At 42.5% G+C, this 21,859-nt stretch overlaps 3 protein-coding genes across 3 annotated transcripts; all 3 read left to right on the top strand.

Annotated features, from left to right (window-relative positions):
- The first annotated feature begins 579 nt into the window (after positions 1-579).
- LOC128449691 (high-affinity choline transporter 1-like) lies at positions 580-4,718 on the top strand. The gene is made up of 8 exons (XM_053432974.1): positions 580-763; positions 1,035-1,151; positions 1,259-1,414; positions 1,562-1,710; positions 1,788-1,931; positions 2,042-2,195; positions 3,747-3,964; positions 4,040-4,718. Exons 1-8 carry the CDS (start codon positions 580-582, stop codon positions 4,598-4,600), a joined length of 1,683 nt encoding a protein of 560 aa, XP_053288949.1. The 3' UTR covers positions 4,601-4,718.
- Positions 4,719-8,866: 4,148 nt separating this feature from the next.
- On the top strand, positions 8,867-13,970 carry LOC128449869 (high-affinity choline transporter 1-like). Its single transcript, XM_053433209.1, has 8 exons — positions 8,867-9,050; positions 10,359-10,475; positions 10,587-10,742; positions 10,888-11,036; positions 11,114-11,257; positions 11,368-11,521; positions 13,156-13,373; positions 13,449-13,970. Exons 1-8 carry the CDS (start codon positions 8,867-8,869, stop codon positions 13,968-13,970), a joined length of 1,644 nt encoding a protein of 547 aa, XP_053289184.1.
- A 2,437-nt stretch (positions 13,971-16,407) lies between these two features.
- Positions 16,408-21,171, top strand: LOC128449652 (high-affinity choline transporter 1-like). Its single transcript, XM_053432924.1, has 8 exons — positions 16,408-16,749; positions 17,020-17,136; positions 17,248-17,403; positions 17,561-17,709; positions 17,787-17,930; positions 18,041-18,194; positions 19,847-20,064; positions 20,137-21,171. Exons 1-8 carry the CDS (start codon positions 16,566-16,568, stop codon positions 20,695-20,697), a joined length of 1,683 nt encoding a protein of 560 aa, XP_053288899.1. The 5' UTR covers positions 16,408-16,565; the 3' UTR covers positions 20,698-21,171.
- The last annotated feature ends 688 nt before the right edge of the window (positions 21,172-21,859 follow it).

Raw genomic sequence — 21,859 nt, 5'->3', positions numbered from 1 at the left:
TGTATTGACATACACCACATACATTCCTTTGACCTCTTTATTACACTCTGTAGAACAGTCAACACTTTGTACCACACATCCCAGCTCCCTGTTTCAATTCATACACACACAAAGTAGAACACCAACAGCAGATAATGAGCAGACCTTGGCCTAAAACTCTCCCCCACAACACACTAAGGCAGGTGCTTTGAGGCAGGAACATTATGACCTCTGGTAGCCACGACAATGGAGTGCACGTACGATATCTTCATCACGCGACATTCCAAGAGGATGAGGCACTGCCCCGTCTAGATGCAGCGGCCTCCATCTAGTTTTGACCAATCCAAGACGAACCCCAGTCACGCCCAATATAACAATATATAACCTATGTGCGCACTCTGTTTAAGCGTCTCTTTTCCTGTGCAGAATCCTGCGTAGAACTAGAGACCCATGCATGTTCAATTGCTGGACACCGCGTTTTCCTGACCTGTGACCTCTGAATAAACTTGCTTAATTTCAACTTGACAACGACGACTCCTCTCCTTTGATTTTCCACACGCAACAACAGGCTGGCGTGAAAGACAGTCAACATTCTTCATCATGGCAGTGAACATCCCAGGAGTGATAGTGATGGTGCTCTTCTACCTGTTGGTCCTTGGGACCGGCATCTGGGCTTCTTTCAAGTCCAAGAGGGAACAGAAGAAAAGTGGAGCCAATAAGACGGAGATGACGTTACTGGGAAACCGGAGCATCAACTGGATGGTGGGGATCTTCACCATGACAGGTGAGGACAGCTCAGCTGAAGACAACAGGATGAAAACTGTCTGTTGCAGGCATGGAGGCAGAAAGATCTGGCAATTTATAAAAGCATTACTTTTACAAGAAAACATCATGAATTGTTGTTTAATATGAATAATAAACAGCTAAATCAGATTTGACTAACAACAGTCTTGTTTGGGTGAAGTCCAACTGGTCCTATTGATCAATAATACTGAATTATGATCTAACCTTTAGTCTTTGTCCAAATATCTGCTGTGTGTTGATCCATCCTGCAGCTACATGGGTTGGAGGAGGCTTCATTGTTGGCACAGCTGAGATGGTGTACACTCCGTCAATGGGACTAACCTGGGCCGCCACGACGTTAACTGCATGCAGCTTATCTTTTATTCTATGTAAGTTTCTATTTAGTTTATTCTATGTAAGTTCTTAAGTTGAAGCAATGTTTTTGTGATTTCTTGATATTATCATTAGTTTCTGTTTTCCCCCTCATTACATCAAGGTGGCCTGGTGTTTGCTAAACCACTTAGAGAAATGAAGTGTGTCACAATGATGGACCCTTTCCTCATCAAGTATGGACAAGTTCTGACAGCTGGACTGAGCCTGGCTTCAATTTTTATTGATATACTATGGTTAGCATTTACAATGATTTGTTTAGGTAAGTAAGACTAAACAGAAGCCCTTTAACCTCTCCTCATATGTGTGTGTGTGTGTTTAAATGTAAGTTCAGAATAAATGTATTTTAAGGAATATGAGTCAGTGATACTTGTACAGTCTGTATATAAGTAGAATTCCACTGATACAGGAGGAACCCTGAGTGTGGTCCTGGAATTGCCCTACACTCTTTGTATCTGGATCTCTGCTGCTGTTGTCATCATCTACACTCTGCTGGGAGGTCTCTACTCTGTGGCCTACACTGATATTATTCAGCTTGTTCTTATATTCATTAGCTTGGTGAGTTGCTGGTTTTTAAGGTTTTATAAATTGCTGGAGTCTTTGTCCATTACTTACATTTGTATTTGTCTCTGCAGTGGCTGTGTGTTCCCTTTGTCTTGATGAACCCTAACTGCATGGACATCAGCAAGACTCTGATGAACAACACCTTACACGCTCCCTGGATTGGTGCACCAGGACTGGAGAAGACCGGGATCATCATGGATGATTTCTTGATGTTTGTAAGATGGAGCAAAACTGTGGCTGATGTCAAATGTACTTCACTAGTGTTGAGATAAATCCTCAAGATAAAGACACATGACTCATATTTTAATTCTGTTTAATTTTCAAGGCACTGGGAAATCTGGGATATCAGTCTTCACACCAGAGGACGTTGGCAGCTTCTTCATTAGCCACAGCTAAGCGCTCGTGCTTCGTCGCTGCTTTCGTCCTACTTGTGTTTGGAATACCTCCAATACTGCTTGGGGCAGCTGCTGCATCTACAGGTACTGACAACTTCTACATACTAATGTAAACTGTGGAATCTAACATCCACTTATCTGTTGTATTTAATGTTACGGAAAGAACAAAACACGTTAAATCAATGGTTAAATGACAGGAAACCAAGGAGCAAAATCTTCGCATGACTAAAGGCCGGTGCATGCTTCTGCATTTTCAAGGACACGCAAGCGCAAGAGCCCTTGCGTACCTTTTGCGTGCTTGCGTGCGTCGCCCAATTTTTTTTTACAATACGACAAAGCTATGCAAGCCTCACGCAGCCCACAAAGCTGTGATTGGTCTGCTAACTACATCCTTTCCGGAGTCACAGTTCCGGTTTCATGCCCCATAATACCGGCAGAAACCACTGAAGATTTAGAAAAATCAATATGGACCAAATAGAAGAGCGTTTGGCAGAAGAGATCAGAAAGTATGACCACTTGTATAACGAAAAATATGGGACAAATTTGTCCGCCAGAAAAAGGCTATGAGGAGCAGCAGAGGCGAGTTAAATAAACAATCGATGACGACTGCCACAAACAAAGAAGACGTCTCTAAGGTCGTCTTTGACAAAACACATTACTGCGGCAGAAAAGACATTGGTTATGAAGATAATAAAGTGTAAAAACAGAAATCACTAAAGGTGTACTTACTATATAAAAATATATATATGTGTGTGTGTGTGTGTGTGTGAGTGTGTGTGTGTGCCAGGTTAGAGAAATTAGCTTGTTGTATGCAAAGAAAGACTGTGAAGAGCATAAAATAACTTCAAATAACTTATAAACGTCACATGGAATCGAATGAGCAGTCTTTGCTCAGCCTAGTATAATTATTAAGCCCAGTTTTGTTACCCATACGAGAAAAGTGAAAAAAGGTTGATGTGCTGTTCAAAGTCCAGTGAAGTCGTCTTGCTGGTTTGTGGCTCCTGTTTTTGTGGCTATGCTGTGCGATGCAGCTTGGATTGGGAGGAAGACTCCATCACTCGGTGAGTGGAGAGCTGCACCTCCTCCATTGAAGTTGAGCAGAAAGAGAGGTGACCTCCTCTCGGACAGTTGAGTCGAATGGATGAGTATAAAAGAGCAAGTGAGCTTGACAGCCGCACTTCTCCTCTCAGAGGGTTAAGTAGAAAGAGAAAGAAGGATGGGAGAACTGGACTTATATTGGCCTGGTGACCTCATGGGTCATGGGGCCCAGTGTGACCAATAGTGCTTGAAACTTGTGTCTCCGATCAGATTTCACACCTCTGTGTGATGTTGAGGCACCCTGGGAGACTGAGTTCTGGAAGCTTTGGTTTGTCTCCAGAACAAAGAACATGTACTCAAGGCTGTGTCTACACATGTGGGCCGAACTGTAGATCACAAATACCCAGTACCAACACCCCAAATGATCACTGAAAGCAGACTACTTGATCACTATAAACAAGTTATTTAACCAGCCTTTTGAATAGGAGCGATTCTGTTGACGATTTGGACGGTTGATTACTTTATACTTGATCACTTTATACGGTGTTGACTGTTATGTTTTATTTCAGTCTGAATTTTTTTGGGTCTGCTCCTCAGATTGGAACCTGACGTCTTATGGTTCTCCATTTCCATATGAACGTGGGGAAGCAGCTCAAGTCCTGCCCATCACATTACAGCACCTCACCCCGTCCTTCATCTCCATAATCGGAACTGGATGTGTTGCTGCTGCTGTGATGTCATCTGCTGATTCTGGTTTGATTTCTGCTGCTTCTGTCTTCACCGTCAACATATACAAGAACATCTTGAGGCCACAGGTGAGTATATTGAATTATAAGGTAATAGTTAGTATCTCAAACCTCTTCACCTCCTCCTCTCTACCTTTTCTCCAGGCATCAGACAGAGAGATTCAGTGGGTGATCCGAGGTGCTGTGATGGTCGTGGGTTTGGTTGGTACATCACTAACAGGCCATGAAAACAGTGTCTTACTCTACTGGATTCTTTGTGCTGAAGTGGCCTACATCATAATCTTCCCTCAACTGGTCTGCGTCCTCTTCGTCAATATCTCCAATGGTTACGGAGCTGTTATGGGCTGTGTGGTGGGATTGGTGCTCAGAGTTCTCAGTGGACTCCCATCACTCGGGGTGCCAGTTGTCCTCCACTTCCCAGGATGTGTTCTTGAGGATGGAGTTTATGTCCAGTATGCTCCAGTTAAGACCATCTCCATGCTGTCTGCCATTGCTGCCATTGTGTTGTTCTCCTATCTGACGTCTGTGCTCTTCAACAAAGGCCTGTTACCTGAGAAGTGTGACGTGTTCAAGGTGAAGGTCCAGCAATCAGCACGAGAGCTGACACTGGTACATGGGGCCAAAGAAGACAATGAGAAAGAGACACTTGATAACACATGTTCTCAGACTGAGGCCTCAGAGCCGATGCTTAACTCAGAGTGTTAGAGTCCCTGAATATCTGTTGTTTGAATTCTCACACAGACCAGGAAGTTCTATCACATTCTACATCCCCATGGAGACTTCTGCATCCAAACACAGGGGTATTAAGACAAGTGGACATAGATGGCACCAATTCACTGAGCACATTTGTCTACAGTTAAACAAGATTGTCTTTTGTCTTCATGTTCGGACACAAAAACTAGCCCTTATTTAGTTAAACATTCCATAGGGGACGTAATTTACCTGAAGTCAAGGGGCGGAATCAATGTCCCTATATAACTGTGTGTAAGACCCCCGCACGTCAGATTTTCCCCATTTGGCTGTGTGATGTCTCCGGGTTTCTAGATGCCCGTCCTGACCTGTGAAACTTCTGTGTAATAAACTTTGTTATACTGAAAGTAATAGGTCCTCGGAGTCCTTCCTTCATCATCAACAACTTCTACAATAAAATCTACCTCTCGGCTACATAGAATATACGATAGAACTTGACGTCACGAACTTGGTCGAGCTTTGTCCTGCTGCATCTTCAGACAACTTCAACCAGGGTGAGCATTTCTCACTTGGCTGGTCTGTGTCCTATGCAAGGTCACACCGTTAAAGGACCTGTTTTTGGGGACATGTCTTGTTGTGTTGGTGTTTGAAGTGAAGCTCCGTGCTAAATTAGCTTTTATTTGCGAAGTGCACATCGCAGATAAAAGGGGGGAGTAATGTAGAACAGATACAAGTGTGAAAAAAGGAAGAAAAGTACTAAAGGTACAGGACATAGTTTAGAATAGCTTAATTGTAATGATAAGGTGGTTAAATGACATTGTGCAAGATTATAAAAGACGGTACCTCAACTTTTTAACGGTAAGACATGTGTGTATTAATCACTGCGTTACAATTGGCTAAGGCATAGTCAGGAATTGAGTTAAAGAGAAAAATTGGGATAAACATGGATCCAGGGGATTTTAATTAATAAATAAGTGTAAAGTGATAAGAGACGGAGTAATAAAAGAGAAAAATAAGAGTAAGGAAATGATCATAGGAAGAGCCGCAAATTTGGATAGTGGAAGCCCTCAGTGAAGGAGCGTTAGTATGGGCCGTAAAAACATCACCACAGGTCAGTTTAATAACTGGAGATTGTAAAATTAAAAATTCAATTGATGTTCCCACTCTGACATTTGTTGACGAACAGTGTCTGATGCAGCCTCTCATTGGATGATTTACATCTCATAAAGGTAGCACAAATTTTAATAGAAATAGAGAGAAATAGCGGCTAATAGCATGTTCGGGTGTGAATGAGAGCCTTGGCTGAGAGAAAGTGTGTGCGTCTGTGTACAGGGCGTCGAGGGGCTGTGTGTAACAGGAATAGCCCCCCCCCCCCCCCCCCTCTCTCAAACAGTGGTTTGTGTGTGTGTGTTTGTGTGTGTGAGACAAAAATGCAGAAGGGATATGCTGTGTGACTGTTAAGTTGTTTTTGAGATAAGTGCTGTTTGTGTGTGTATTTTGTTGTCTCCCGGTCGGGGATTGAATCAATATAACTATATAAACATATGAAAGGACTGATAAAAAACGAGCCTCTTAATTACACAATGAGACTCTATTTAAGGGGACTTGAAACTATGAGCTGCTCTTATAAAGTAGACGTAATGAAATAATGAATCTCCTTAGGAGGACTTAATTAATATAACCACACCTTTAATTCCCTCCACTGGTAACCATTTTCTCCATGTGCTGGTGTGTGTGTGATAAATGTGGATATTGCTCTGTTCAAGCTGTGTGAGACAAATGCAGCAGGTGCTGGTTTGTGTGATCTACAGTTAATAACAAAAAAGGTTTTATGATTGATTAAATATATATATGTTGTGGTTGCGAACGGGAAATTTGATAACTTGTAAGGACTGATATTTTGTTCTCTGTATTAAACAAAGCAAACAGCCCCTTTCAGGGAACTATTGCATTAGTCTGTCTTCACAACCCCCACCTTTCTGGTGTGTGTGTGTGTGTGTCTGTGCTTTAAATGCTGGATAATGATAATTTTGATAGAAGGAGAGATAGTCAGAATTCTGTTTTAAGGTGATAATGTGAAAATATTGTTTGCATTTACTAGAGAGTGCAAATATGCTTTTATCAAGTGTGTCAACATCTACACTATGGGCTGATATAAAATAAGAATAACATATCTGTTTTTCCTCACTGGGTGAGAAAAATGTGCGATGCACAGACGGAGAATCATAAATATATATTTGTTTACGAAAGGACTGTTGAGTTTTTAATACAGACGTGAATAAATAATAAACTATTGAGAACTTTAAAGATATTATTAGACTGAAATAAACTAAGGTATACATTGATGATGCGTTGTAAGAAATTATGATGGGTGTTTAAAGAAGAAAAAACGTCTGTTGACCTAGAATGCTGGCCAATAAAAGGTGTAAATGTATGCAAATCATACTGAACCGCTTTTGTTGTTGTTAAAGAACATAAAGATACTAAATCATTGTTTTTTTCTTTCCCTTACAATGGGGGAGAATTGAGGTGGAGAGTGTTGCGGGTGGAAATCAAAGGAGAGGAGTCGTCGTTCTCAAGTTGAAATTAAGCAAGTTTATTCAGAGGTCACAGGTCAGGAAAACGCTGTGTCCAGCAATTGAACATGCATGGGTCTCTAGTTCTACGCAGGAGACTGCACAGGAAAAGAGGCGCTTAAACAGAGTGCGCACATAGGTTATATATTGTTATATTGGGCGTGACAGGGGTTCTTCTTGGATTGGTCAAACTAGATGGAGGCCGCTGCATCTAGACGGGACAGTGCCTCATCCTCTTGGAATGTCGCGTGATGAAGACATCGTACGTCCAATCCGTTGTCTTGGTTACCAGAGGTGATAATGTTCCTTTCTCAGAGCAGCTGCCTTAGTGTGTTGTTAGTGTATGTCAATATGTGTATGTGTTATGTATTTAGTGTATGTCAATAAGAGCCGAAAAGACAGTTGGCCGTTACAGGTCTCGGCCTGAGGCTTGCTGACCTCAGCGTGTGCAGCTTCAGTCTCCAGTTTGATCAAGGCGGGTACAATCTATCCACAAACTCATTAGCAAACACCTGCATCTTACATATTTGTATTTGTTCTCTTTTATAGTTACTATTGCTGAAAACCATTTCAACCTGCTTTCATTTGTGAGCTATTATAGGAGATTGATAGAGCATATTCATCTGAAGATATGTCAAACATAATTGAGAAGTTACCTACTCTTCAAGATGGAGCACATTCTTGGATTTCGAAGTTGGAAGAGATCATGGTGGGAGAACAACTTGCCATGGGAGATATTAAGAGACTCTTGGCTAATCTCCTTGGAGTTCATGCTATGGGAGATATTCTACAGAAAGCTGGACTTAATCAATATGTGGGAACTGCTGTGAATGATTCAGAGCTGTTTTGTGCAAATAGAGGTCGAGTGTGTGGAGCGCTGAAAGAGACGTGTCCGACAAATGTACATCCTGACAACATTCTTATTGAACCACTGGGACAGGAAGAAAACCCGAGGGCCTATGTGTCCAGAGCTCATCAAGTGTAGAGAAATGTCACAGGAAATGATTAAGACAAAACATTTTGTCTTAACAAATAAAAAAGTGTAGTTCTGTTGAGTTGCACTTACATGTAGCACTTTGTAGTTTGGCCTTTTTTGAAGCTAAGTAGTCACTTGATTCTTGTTATTCTGGGTTTGTTCCCTCATGGTTGATGCACTTATTGTGGGTCGGTTTGGATAAAAGCTTCAGCTCATGAAATGTAGTGACGCCGTTTCGAGTGCAATATGAATGTCAGGGCTTCCGGATACTTGGATGACAACACAGGAGCTGTTTGGAGGCATGTTGTGTTTTTATTCTGTTGGCTTTTTACATCTGGGCATCGAGGCCACATTATCTTGTCTAATAGAAGTGAGAGTTATTCAGTAAAAGTGTAATCAAGAAACCTTTTAGGAATTTCTCTGATGGGAGGAGACAAAGTAACACACACACACACACACACACACAAACACACGCACACACACACACACACACACACACACACACACACACACACACAAACACTTTGATGAGTCGCCTTGACAGATATAAGATTAATCAAAGTTGGTCAGCCTCATGTTCAGACCATAGGGTTCAGACCTGTTTGACAGGTCCACCTGTAGCCACACCCATTCTTTCCCAATGAATAAATTAACTTTGCCAGAGGTCTGTTGAGGCCCATCAATCAGGTGAAAACAGGCTGGTGTGAAAGACAGTCAACATTCTTCATCATGGCAGTGAACATCCCAGGAGTGATATTGATGGTGCTCTTCTACCTGTTGCTCCTAGGGACCGGCATCTGGGCTTCTTTCAAGTCCAAGAGGGAACAGAAGAAAAGTGGAGCAAATGAGACGGAGATGACGTTACTGGGAAACCGGAGCATCAACTGGATGGTGGGGATCTTCACCATGACAGGTGAGGACAGCTCAGCTGAAGACAACAGGACAGGGGTTAATTTGGGCCGGATCCTGCCGGAACAGGATCCGGCACCTCTTGGTTTTGGCCTGCCCATGTTCCGGGACTTATTTGGGCTGATCCGGTAAATATTAATACAGAGCTGCCAACTCTCACACTTTCGGCATGTGACACACATCCAATTTCTCACGCCAAAAAAAAAATGAAGCATACAGAGGCCTTACAAGTGGCCAATACATCGTTCGCGAAGGCAGTGTGGGCCGGCGCCGCCACAATGTCAACATGTCAAAAAGACAGTTGAATTTACTGTCCTTTTTCAAAAAGAAGGAAGAGTTGCATGACGCTTCGAAACGAGTCAGAAAAGCCTCGACAAGCGGCGACAAGGGCAGTTGCAATGGTCATGTTGACGAGCAAAACCGGCTGCAGCAGGAGACTAGCTCCGCAACCGCTAGCCAGCTTCACCGACAGCTAGCCAAGCCAGGGCAGGAGGCCGGTACCGCGGCAGCAGCAGGTCAGGTTGCCCGCCAGCCGGAGCGGGAGCTAGCTACAGCGCCAGCATTCACAGACACACGCAGTAAAACCCGAAACAGGGAGGAGGAGGAGAATCCGGAAATGGTCGTGATGTGGGGTGTTTTGGACAACTAAATATGGTGAGCATACTGTCTATTAATAGGCCGCCGTGCCAATCTTTAAATAATAATAATGGAAGATTTATGTGATTTATTGTAAGCTTTGAACTTTTATTTTTTATGTTTTACAAGTTAGATCTATGTTGAGAAATGAATTGCTGACTGTAAGTCCCACCTGTGTTGATGTGGGCATTTGCCTGTGCTGTGCAGTATAGCCTAAAATAATTGTAAATTATTGTCATAAAATTTATACCATGGATATTATTTGAAATTAAGGCTTGTAAGTCACACAGCATTGTCAGTGGGCATTTGCATGTTTTTTTCAGCACCGTTTTCTGTATGCATTCCGGGACCTGTGTCCGTCTCGTCATCCCTGCGCTGTCATATGTACTTTGCGTTCCGGCACCTTGTGATTTACAAATTAAGCACTGCAACAGGATGAAAACTGTCTATCGCGGCATGGAGGCAGAAAGATCTGGCAATTTATAAAAGCATTATTTTTATAAGAAAACATCATGAATTGGCTTTTAAAAAGAATAATAAACAGCTAAATCAGATTTGACTAACAACAGTCTTTGTTGGGTGAAGTCCAACTGGTCCTATTGATCAATAATACTGAATTATGATCTAACCTTTAGTCTTTGTCCAAATATCTGCTGTGTGTTGATCCATCCTGCAGCTACATGGGTTGGAGGAGGCTTCATTATTGGCATAGCTGAGATGGTGTACACTCCGTCAATGGGACTAACCTGGGCAGCCACGATGTTAACTGCATACAGCTTATCTTTTATTCTATGTAAGTTGAAGTTGGCAATTTTACTTCATCAATTCATCTTAAGTTGAATCAATATTTTTGTGATTTATTGATATTATCCTTAGTTTCTGTTTTCCCCCTCATTACATCAAGGTGGCCTGGTGTTTGCTAAACCACTTAGAGAAATGAAGTGTGTCACAATGATGGACCCTTTCCACATCAAGTATGGACAAGTTCTGACAGCTGGACTGAGCCTGGCCTCAATTTTTATTGATATACTATGGTTAGCATTTACAATGATTTGTTTAGGTAAGTAAGAATAAACAGAAGCACTTTAACCTCTCCTCATTTGTGTGTGTGTGTTTAAAATGAATGTATTTGAAGGAATATGAGTCGGTGATACTTGTACAGTCTGTATATAAGTAGAATTCCACTGATACAATGTGTTTAACAGGAGGAACCCTGAGTGTGGTCCTGGAATTGCCCTACACTCTTTGTATCTGGATCTCTGCTGCTGTTGTCATCATCTACACTCTGCTGGGAGGTCTCTACTCTGTGGCCTTCACTGATATTTTTCAGCTTGTTCTTATATTCATTAGCTTGGTGAGTTGCTGGTTTTTAAGGTTTTATAAAGTGCTGGAGTCTTTGTCCATTACTTACATTTGTATTTGTCTCTGCAGTGGCTGTGTGTTCCCTTTGTCTTGATGAACCCTAACTGCATGGACATCAGCAAGACTCTGATGAACAACACCTTACACGCTCCCTGGATAGGTGCACCAGGACTGGAGAAGACCGGGATCATCATGGATGATTTCTTGATGTTTGTAAGATGGAGCAAAACTGTGGCTGATGTCAAATATACTTCAATAGTGTTGAGAGAAATCCTCAAGATAAAGACACATGACTCATATTTTAATTCTGTTTAATTTTCAAGGCACTGGGAGGTCTGGGATATCAGTCTTCACACCAGAGGACGTTGGCAGCTTCTTCATTAGCCACAGCTAAGCGCTCGTGCTTCGTCGCTGCTTTCGTCCTACTTGTGTTTGGAATACCTCCAATACTGCTTGGGGCAGCTGCTGCATCTACAGGTACTGACAACTTCTACATACTAATGTAAACTGTGGAATCTAACATCCACTTATCTGTTGTATTTAATGTTACGGAAAGAACAAAACACGTTAAATCAATGGTTAAATGACAGGAAACCAAGGAGCAACATCTTTGCATAACTAAAGGCCGGTGCATGCTTCTGCGTTTTCAAGGACACGCAAGCGGAAGAGCCCTTGCGTACCTTTTGCGTGCTTGCGTGCGTCGCCCAATTTTTTTTTACAATACGACAAAGCTATGCAAGCCTCACGCAGCCCACAAAGCTGTGAATGGTCTGCTAACTACATCCTTTCCGGAGTCACAGTTCCAGTTTCATGCCCCATAATACCGGCAGAAACCACTGAAGATTTAGAAAAATCAATATGGACCAAATAGAAGAGCGTTTGGCAGAAGAGATCAGAAAGTATGACCACTTGTATAACGAAAAACAACAAATTTGTCCGCCAGAAAAAGGCTATGAGGAGCAGCAGAGGCGAGTTAAATAAACAATCGATGACGACTGCCACAAACAAAGAAGACGTCTCTAAGGTCGTCTTTGACAAAACACATTACTGCGGCAGAAAAACATTGGTTATGAAGATAATAAAGTGTAAAAACAGAAATCACTAAAGGTATACTTACTATATAAAAATATATATATGTGTGTGTGTGTGTGTGTTTGTGTGTGTGCCAGGTTAGAGAAATTAGCTTGTTGTATGCAAAGAAAGACTGTGAAGAGCATAAAATAACTTCAAATAACTTATAAACATCACATGGAATTGAATGAGCAGTCTTTGCTCAGCCTAGTATAATTATTAAGCCCAGTTTTGTTACCCATACGAGAAAAGTGAAAAAAGGTTGATGTGCTGTTCAAAGTCCAGTGAAGTCGTCTTGCTGGTTTGTGGCTCCTGTTTTTGTGGCTATGCTGTGTGATGCAGCTCTTGAGCTGATTCTTAGGCTGGACCTCGCGTTGCTGCCTTTTGGAAGGTTCTAGTAGTCTGCTCCAGTCAGGCCTGCTTGAAGGTTGGTAGAGCTTGGATTGGGAGGAAGACTCCATCACTCGGTGAGTGGAGAGCTGTACCTCCTCCATTGAAGTTGAGCAGAAAGAGAGGTGACCTCCTCTCGGACAGTTGAGTCGAATGGATGAGTATATAAGAGCAAGTGAGCTTGACAGCCGCACTTCTCCTCTCAGAGGGTTAAGTAGAAAGAGAAAGAAGGATGGGAGAACTGGGCTTATATTGGCCTGGTGACCTCATGGGTCATGGGGCCCAGTGTGACCAGTAGTGCTTGAAACTTGTGTCTCCGGTCAGATTTTCCACCTGTGTGTGACGTTGAGGCACCCTGGGAGACTGAGTTCTGGAAGCTTTGGTTTGTCTCCAGAACAAAGAACATGTACTCAAGGCTGTGTCTACACATGTGGGCCGAACTGTAGATCACAAATACCCGGTACCAACACCCCAAATGATCACTGAAAGCAGACTACTTGATCACTATAAACAAGTTATTTAACCAGCCTTTGAATAGGAGCAATTCTGTTGACGATTTGGACGGTTGATTACTTTATCCTTGATCACTTTATACGGTGTTGACTGTTATGTTTTATTTCTGTCTGAATTTTTTTGGGTCTGCTCCTCAGATTGGAACCTGACGTCTTATGGTTCTCCATTTCCATATGAACGTGGGGAAGCAGCTCAAGTCCTGCCCATCACATTACAGCACCTCACCCCGTCCTTCATCTCCATAATCGGAACTGGATGTGTTGCTGCTGCTGTGATGTCATCTGCTGATTCTGGTTTGATTTCTGCTGCTTCTGTCTTCACCGTCAACATATACAAGAACATCCTGAGGCCACAGGTGAGAACATTGAATTATAAGGTAATAGTTAGTATCTCAAACCTCTTCACCTCCTCCTCTCTACCTTTTCTCCAGGCATCAGACAGAGAGATTAAGTGGGTGATCCGAGGTGCTGTGATGGTCGTGGGTTTGGTTGGTACATCACTAACAGGCCATGAAAACAGTGTCTTACTCTACTGGATTCTTTGTGCTGAAGTGGCCTACATCATAATCTTCCCTCAACTGGTCTGCGTCCTCTTCGTCAATATCTCCAATGGTTACGGAGCTGTTATGGGCTGTGTGGTGGGATTGGTGCTCAGAGTTCTCAGTGGACTCCCATCACTCAGGGTGCCAGTTGTCCTCCACTTCCCAGGATGTGTTCTTGAGGATGGAGTTTATGTCCAGTATGCTCCAGTTAAGACCATCTCCATGCTGTCTGCCATAGCTGCCATTGTGTTGTTCTCCTATCTGACGTCTGTGCTCTTCAACAAAGGCCTGTTACCTGAGAAGTGTGACGTGTTCAAGGTGAAGGTCCAGCAATCAGCACGAGAGCTGACACTTGATAACACATTTCCTCAGACTGAGGCCTCAGAGCCGATGCTTAACTCAGAGTGTTAGAGTCCCTGAATATATGTTGTTTGAATTCTCACACAGACCAGGAAGTTCTATCACATACAAAATCAGATACCGTAATGGTCGGAAATTACTCCTTCATATTGTTGGCATTTTAATCTGTGATGTTACAGGGCACCTAAAATCTTTTGTATTTACACACTTTCATTGAACCATTTCACTATAATCTCTTAATAAAGTTGATTAAATGATCACTGAATCATTGCAGCTGGTTTATTTAGAAAAGACAGGACAAAAAGTCTTGACTATACTAAGGGGTTAATTTGTGGGTAACGAAGAATTTAAAGTACAGCATACTAATCCCCCCCAGAATGCTAGGAACCTGCGTGTGACACTTGACAGTCAACTCTCCCTCACTCCCAACTTTACTGCAACAACCTGTTCCTATAGATTCATGTTGAACAACATCAGGAGAATACGCCCCGTTCTCATTTAGAGTGCATCACAGGTTCTGGTCCAGGCTCTGGTCCAGGCTCTGGTCATCTCACACCTAGACTACTGCCCTTCCCCGGGGCCAGTTTTCCACGAAAACTTATTATAAAATTATTTCTTTCTTCGTCGAAGTTGCTTGGACACACACACTTTAACCATAAGCCTCAATGTGCTAGCATGTTCTGACAACACCGAGGAGGTACGTACCTTGATTTTTGCCTCATTTTACCCTAATGTTAGATTAATTTTTTTAAGTCAAAATATTGGTTGGAGATATATGTTATGAGTCCCAAAATTGATACCACAGCAACAAAGTATATCTGTAGAATACAGCAGGAATGCAGCAGCAGTAACGACAGAAAGCTTTCAGTTCCTCATCCAGACTGCATCTTATTCAAATTGAACACAATTTCAAGTAAAAGCATTTCTCTGAGCGTAACTGCATTTTAAAGTGCATAAAACATACATTCAATTATTATGATGTCTCTTTCCTCCAAACATCTTAATTTACATTATCACTCATAAAGAAATATAAGCATTTATAATATAGACCTATTGAACATTAGATTATAACTGGTCTTTATAAGGCACAATAACAATACATGAATTACAGAGTCTGTGTGTGTCGGCGCTGAACTACACACTGTAAAGTAAACCATATACTATCGCGACCCGCCTGCAAGACGATGTGCAGGTAAAATAAACACCTATACAGGCGAATGTAGCCCCGCCCACCTAGTGCGCGAGTGTCTCCCCTCACTGCCCTGCGGAGTTTCTAAGTTTTACCAGTCTAAGTAGATAATCAAAACAACATCAACATGTCTCAATGACACCCGTGGTGATCAAGCGAAGCTTTAGGAGCTAACGTAGGTGACTCTCACTCACTACTAACCTGTAGAATACAGGATGAATGCAGCAGCAATAAAGACACGGAGCATTCAGTTCCTCATCAAGACTGCACCTGTCATGTGGGCGGAGCCCCCAAAGAGACAGGACGGGGTGCAACTGCTCCCGTGCCAAACGTTCCTCCTGAGTGCTGCTGTCATTTACTGATTTCTCTAATGAAACTACTTAAAATACTGTCAAAGTAATTAAATACAATATTTTGGGCCATACCACATATAGAAGGGGGCGCAAAAAACTCTGCCTACCAACAAAAAAAATATATTTTTATGCTTGGCGCAGTTTTTGGCGCCCCCCTCTGAGTGGCGCCCTAGGCAACCGCCTATGTCGCCTGTGGGAAAGACCGGCCCTGGCCCTTCCCTCCTGGCAGGTCTACCTGCTAGTTCCATCCGAACCTCTGCATCTCATCCAGAAACCTGCAGCTCCACTGGTCTTTAACTTAAATTTACTCACACTCCTCCGCTCCATTCACTGGTTACCAGTGGCATCAGGACAGAAAGTCTTCACATCTTCTGCCACAGACTAAAGACACATCCCTTCAAACCTCAACTTGGATTAAAACATTTTGTCTTAACAAATAAAAAAGTGTCGTTCTTTTGAGTTGCACTTACATGTAGCACTTTGTAGTTTGGCTTTTTTGAAGCTAAGTAGTCACTTGATTATTGTTATTCTGGGTTTGTTCCCTCATGGTTGATGCACTTATTGTGGGTCGGTTTGGATAAAAGCTTCAGCTCATGAAATGTAATGACGCCATTTCGAGTGCAATATGAATGTCAGGGCTTCCGGATACTTGGATGACAACACAGGAGCTGTATGGAGGCATGTTATGTTTTTATTCTGTTGGCTTTTTACATCTGGGCATCGAGGCCACATTATCTTGTGTAATAGAAGTGAGAGTTATTCAGTAAAAGTGTAATCAAGAAACCTTTTAGGAATTTCTCTGATGGGAGGAGACAAAGTAACACACACACACACACACACACACACAAACACAAACACACACACACACACACACACACACACACACACACACAAACACCTTGATGAGTCGCCTTGACAGATATAAGATTAATCAAAGTTGGTCAGCCTCATGTTCAGACCAGAGGGTTCAGACCTGTTTGACAGGTCCCCCTGTAGCCACACCCATTCTTTCCCAATGTAGAAATTAATTTTGCCAGAAGTCTGTTGAGGCCGATCACTCAAGTGAAAACAGGCTGGTGTGAAAGACAGTCAACATTCTTCATCATGGCAGTGAACATCCCAGGAGTGATATTGATGGTGCTCTTCTACCTGTTGGTCCTTGGGACCGGCATCTGGGCTTCTTTCAAGTCCAAGAGGGAACAGAAGAAAAGTGGAGCAAATGAGACGGAGATGACGTTACTGGGAAACCGGAGCATCAACTGGATGGTGGGGATCTTAACCATGACAGGTGAGGACAGCTCAGCTGAAGACAACAGGATGAAAACTGTCCATCGCGGCATGGAGGCAGAAAGATCTGGCAATTTATAAAAGCATTTTTTTTATAAGAAAACATCATGAATTGGCTTTTAATATGAATAATAAACTGCTTAATCAGATTTGACTAACAACAGTCTTTGTTGGGTGAAGTCTAACTGGTCCTATTGATCAATAATACTGAATTATGATCTAACCTTTAGTCTTTGTCCAAATATCTGCTGTGTGTTGATCCATCCTGCAGCTACATGGGTTGGAGGAGGCTTCATTGTTGGCATAGCTGAGATGGTGTACACTCCGTCAATGGGACTAACCTGGGCCGCCACGATGTTAACTGCATACAGCTTATCTTTTATTCTATGTAAGTTGAAGTTGGCAATTTTACTTCATCAATTCATCTTAAGTTGAATCAATATTTTTGTGATTTATTGATATTATCCTTAGTTTCTGTTTTCCCCCTCATTACATCAAGGTGGCCTGGTGTTTGCTAAACCACTTAGAGAAATGAAGTGTGTCACAATGATGGACCCTTTCTACATCAAGTATGGACAAGTTCTGACAGCTGGACTGAGCCTGGCCTCAATTTTTATTGATATACTATGGTTAGCATTTACAATGATTTGTTTAGGTAAGTAAGAATAAACAGAAGCACTTTAACCTCTCCTCATATGTGTGTGTGTGTTTAAATGTAAGTTTAAAATGAATGTATTTGAAGGAATATGAGTCAGTGATACTTGTACAGTCTGTATATAAGTAGAATTCCACTGATACAAGGTGTTTAACAGGAGGAACCCTGAGTGTGGTCCTGGAATTGCCCTACACTCTTTGTATCTGGATCTCTGCTGCTGTTGTCATCATCTACACTCTGCTGGGAGGTCTCTACTCTGTGGCCTACACTGATATTATTCAGCTTGTTCTTATATTCATTAGCTTGGTGAGTTGCTGGTTTTTAAGGTTTTATAAATTGCTGGAGTCTTTGTCCATTACTTACATTTGTATTTGTCTCTGCAGTGGCTGTGTGTTCCCTTTGTCTTGATGAACCCTAACTGCATGGACATCAGCAAGACTCTGATGAACAACACCTTACACGCTCCCTGGATTGGTGCACCAGGACTGGAGAAGACCGGGATCATCATGGATGATTTCTTGATGTTTGTAAGATGGAGCAAAACTGTGGCTGATGTCAAATATACTTCAATAGTGTTGAGAGAAATCCTCAAGATAAAGACAAATGACTCATATTTTAATTCTGTTTAATTTTCAAGGCACTGGGAGGTCTGGGATATCAGTCTTCACACCAGAGGACGTTGGCAGCTTCTTCATTAGCCACAGCTAAGCGCTCGTGCTTCGTCGCTGCTTTCGTCCTACTTGTGTTTGGAATACCTCCAATACTGCTTGGGGCAGCTGCTGCATCTACAGGTACTGACAACTTCTACATACTAATGTAAACTGTGGAATCTAACATCCACTTATCTGTTGTATTTAATGTTACGGAAAGAACAAAACACGTTAAATCAATGGTTAAATGACAGGAAACCAAGGAGCAACATCTTTGCATAACTAAAGGCCGGTGCATGCTTCTGCGTTTTCAAGGACACGCAAGCGCAAGAGCCCTTGCGTGCCTCTTGCGTGCTTGCGTGCATCGCCCAATTTTTTTTTACAATACGACAAAGCTATGCAAGCCTCACGCAGCCCACAAAGCTGTGATTGGTCTGCTAACTACATCCTTTCCGGAGTCACAGTTCCGGTTTCATGCCCCATAATACCGGCAGAAACCACTGAAGATTTAGAAAAATCAATATGGACCAAATAGAAGAGCGTTTGGCAGAAGAGATCAGAAAGTATGACCACTTGTATAACGAAAAATATAGGACAAATTTGTCCGCCAGAAAAAGGCTATGAGGAGCAGCAGAGGCGAGTTAAATAAACAATCGACGACGACTGCCACAAACAAAGAAGACGTCTCTAAGGTCGGCTTTGACAAAACACATTACTGCGGCAGAAAAACATTGGTTATGAAGATAATAAAGTGTGAAAACAGAAATCACTAAAGGTATACTTACTATATAAAAATATATATATGTGTGTGTGTGTGTGTGTGTGTGTGTGTGTGTTTGTGTGTGTACCAGGTTAGAGAAATTAGCTTGTTGTATGCAAAGAAAGACTGTGAAGAGCATAAAATAACTTCAAATAACTTATAAACATCACATGGAATCGAATGAGCAGTCTTTGCTCAGCCTAGTATAATTATTAAGCCCAGTTTTGTTACCCATACGAGAAAAGTGAAAAAAGGTTGATGTGCTGTTCAAAGTCCAGTGAAGTCATCTTGCTGGTTTGTGGCTCCTGTTTTTGTGGCTATGCTGTGTGATGCAGCTCTTGAGCTGATTCTTAGGCTGGACCTCGCGTTGCTGCCTTTTGGAAGGTTCTAGTAGTCTGCTCCAGTCAGGCCTGCTTGAAGGTTGGTAGAGCTTGGATTGGGAGGAAGACTCCATCACTCGGTGAGTGGAGAGCTGTACCTCCTCCATTGAAGTTGAGCAGAAAGAGAGGTGACCTCCTCTCGGACAGTTGAGTCGAATGGATGAGTATATAAGAGCAAGTGAGCTTGACAGCCGCACTTCTCCTCTCAGAGGGTTAAGTAGAAAGAGAAAGAAGGATGGGAGAACTGGGCTTACATTGGCCTGGTGACCTCATGGGTCATGGGGCCCAGTGTGACCATTAGTGCTTGAAACTTGTGTCTCCGGTCAGATTTCCCACCTCTGTGTGACGTTGAGGCACCCTGGGAGACTGAGTTCTGGAAGCTTTGGTTTGTCTCCAGAACAAAGAACATGTACTCAAGGCTGTGTCTACACATGTGGGCCGAACTGTAGATCACAAATACCCGGTACCAACACCCCAAATGATCACTGAAAGCAGACTACTTGATCACTATAAACAAGTTATTTAACCAGCCTTTGAATAGGAGCAATTCTGTTGACGATTTGGACGGTTGATTACTTTATCCTTGATCACTTTATACGGTGTTGACTATTATGTTTTATTTCTGTCTGAATTTTTTTGGGTCTGCTCCTCAGATTGGAACCTGACGTCTTATGGTTCACCATTTCCATATGAACGTGGGGCAGCAGCTCAGGTCCTGCCCATCACATTACAGCACCTCACCCCGTCCTTCATCTCCATAATCGGAACTGGATGTGTTGCTGCTGCTGTGATGTCATCTGCTGATTCTGGTTTGATTTCTGCTGCTTCTGTCTTCACCGTCAACATATACAAGAACATCCTGAGGCCACAGGTGAGAACATTGAATTATAAGGTAATAGTTATCTCAAACCTCTTCACCTCCTCCTCTCTACCTTTTCTCCAGGCATCAGACAGAGAGATTCAGTGGGTGATCCGAGGTGCTGTGATGGTCGTGGGTTTGGTTGGTACATCACTAACAGGCCATGAAAACAGTGTCTTACTCTACTGGATTCTTTGTGCTGAAGTGGCCTACATCATAATCTTCCCTCAACTGGTCTGCGTCCTCTTCGTCAATATCTCCAATGGTTACGGAGCTGTTATGGGCTGTGTGGTGGGATTGGTGCTCAGAGTTCTCAGTGGACTCCCATCACTCGGGGTGCCAGTTGTCCTCCACTTCCCAGGATGTGTTCTTGAGGATGGAGTTTATGTCCAGTATGCTCCAGTTAAGACCATCTCCATGGTGTCTGCCATTGCTGCCATTGTGTTGTTCTCCTATCTGACGTCTGTGCTCTTCAACAAAGGCCTGTTACCTGAGAAGTGTGACGTGTTCAAGGTGAAGGTCCAGCAATCAGCACGAGAGCTGACACTGGTACATGGGGCCAAAGAAGACAATGAGAAAGAGACACTTGATAACACATGTCCTCAGACTGAGGCCTCAGAGCCGATGCTTAACTCAGAGTGTTAGAGTCCCTGAATATCTGTTGTTTGAATTCTAACACAGACCAGGAAGTTCTATCACATTCTACATCCCCATGGAGACTTCTGCATCCAAACACAGGGGTATTAAGACAAGTGGACATAGATGGCACCAGTTCACTGAGCACATTTGTCTACAGTTAAACAAGATTGTCTTTCTTTCATTAAAATAAGTTCTTATTGCAACTTTGGTGCTTTATTGGGTTCTTTGTTTAAACTGAGGCAAATGACAGCGAGATCTACTGAACTACAAAGATTGTGATCTCACCATGTTGTGTGTCTCTTATGGTGTAAAGTGTCATGGTGAGATACAAAATCAGATACCGTAATGGTCGGAAAATTACTCCTTCATATTATTGGCATTTTAATCTGTGATGTTACAGGGCACCTAAAATCTTTTGTATTTACACACTTTCATTTGAACCATTTCACTATAATCTCTTAATAAAGTTGATTAAATGATCACTGAATCATTGCAGCTGGTTTATTTAGAAAAGACAGGACAAAAAGTCTTGACTATACTGGCTTCAAATTCTGAAACAAGCTCTTCCATTTGATAACAGCTACATTATGTGATGTCCTCTCTGACCCAGAATAAGATTCATATCAACATGTAGCATAAGGGAGGGAAAAGCAATAAGTCACAAGCTCATTAAATGACCGCCTGTCTGTAATTGTACTTAGAAAGTTGCTGAGCTAGATCCAAATACAGACAAACAAGATATAGCTAGGACAAAGACAGAAAGTAAAGTGAGAGGGATACACAAAGAACAAAGATTCAAAATAAAACAGGTAACGAAGAATTCAAAGTACAGCATACTAATCCCCCCCCCTCCCCCCCAGAATGCTAGGAACCTGCGTGTGAAGGCCTAATTATACTCCTGCGACTGCAACCGCGGAAGGCCACGCAGCTGCATCGACGGACTAGTTTTGGTTTATGCTTCACTCACGTGTTGCGCATGTTGCAACGCAATTCACCGCCAGAACACTAGGCGGAGTAAGGTTTTGTTTCGAAAACAAAACACACAAAGAAGAGACGTCTTCTTCTTCGTCGAATCTTTATTTACATCGCCACTCCGGCTCCTAATAGCCCATTTCTGGCGGACAAATCGGCCAGTCAGTGACGGGTTATACAAGTGGTCATATTTTCG

The sequence above is a fragment of the Pleuronectes platessa genome, chromosome 10 (assembly GCF_947347685.1).
Source record: "Pleuronectes platessa chromosome 10, fPlePla1.1, whole genome shotgun sequence".
NCBI classification, from domain to species: domain Eukaryota; kingdom Metazoa; phylum Chordata; class Actinopteri; order Pleuronectiformes; family Pleuronectidae; genus Pleuronectes; species Pleuronectes platessa.
Note: the sequence above shows the minus strand (reverse complement) of the source record. Positions and strands in the feature narration are given on the sequence as shown.

Bases quoted from the DNA above. Each gene is read 5' to 3' on its own strand.
- LOC128449869 (XM_053433209.1), top strand. From the start codon at position 8,867: ATGGCAGTGAACATCCCAGGAGTGATATTGATGGTGCTCTTCTACCTG. The intron at 10,743-10,887 runs GTAAGTAAGAAT...TGTGTTTAACAG, and splicing joins ATTTACAATGATTTGTTTAG to GAGGAACCCTGAGTGTGGTC. The intron at 11,037-11,113 runs GTGAGTTGCTGG...TTGTCTCTGCAG, and splicing joins TTCTTATATTCATTAGCTTG to TGGCTGTGTGTTCCCTTTGT.
- LOC128449691 (XM_053432974.1), top strand. From the start codon at position 580: ATGGCAGTGAACATCCCAGGAGTGATAGTGATGGTGCTCTTCTACCTG. The intron at 1,415-1,561 runs GTAAGTAAGACT...CCACTGATACAG, and splicing joins ATTTACAATGATTTGTTTAG to GAGGAACCCTGAGTGTGGTC. The intron at 1,932-2,041 runs GTAAGATGGAGC...TTAATTTTCAAG, and splicing joins TGGATGATTTCTTGATGTTT to GCACTGGGAAATCTGGGATA.
- LOC128449652 (XM_053432924.1), top strand. From the start codon at position 16,566: ATGGCAGTGAACATCCCAGGAGTGATATTGATGGTGCTCTTCTACCTG. The intron at 16,750-17,019 runs GTGAGGACAGCT...TCCATCCTGCAG, and splicing joins GGGGATCTTAACCATGACAG to CTACATGGGTTGGAGGAGGC. The intron at 17,137-17,247 runs GTAAGTTGAAGT...CATTACATCAAG, and splicing joins CAGCTTATCTTTTATTCTAT to GTGGCCTGGTGTTTGCTAAA.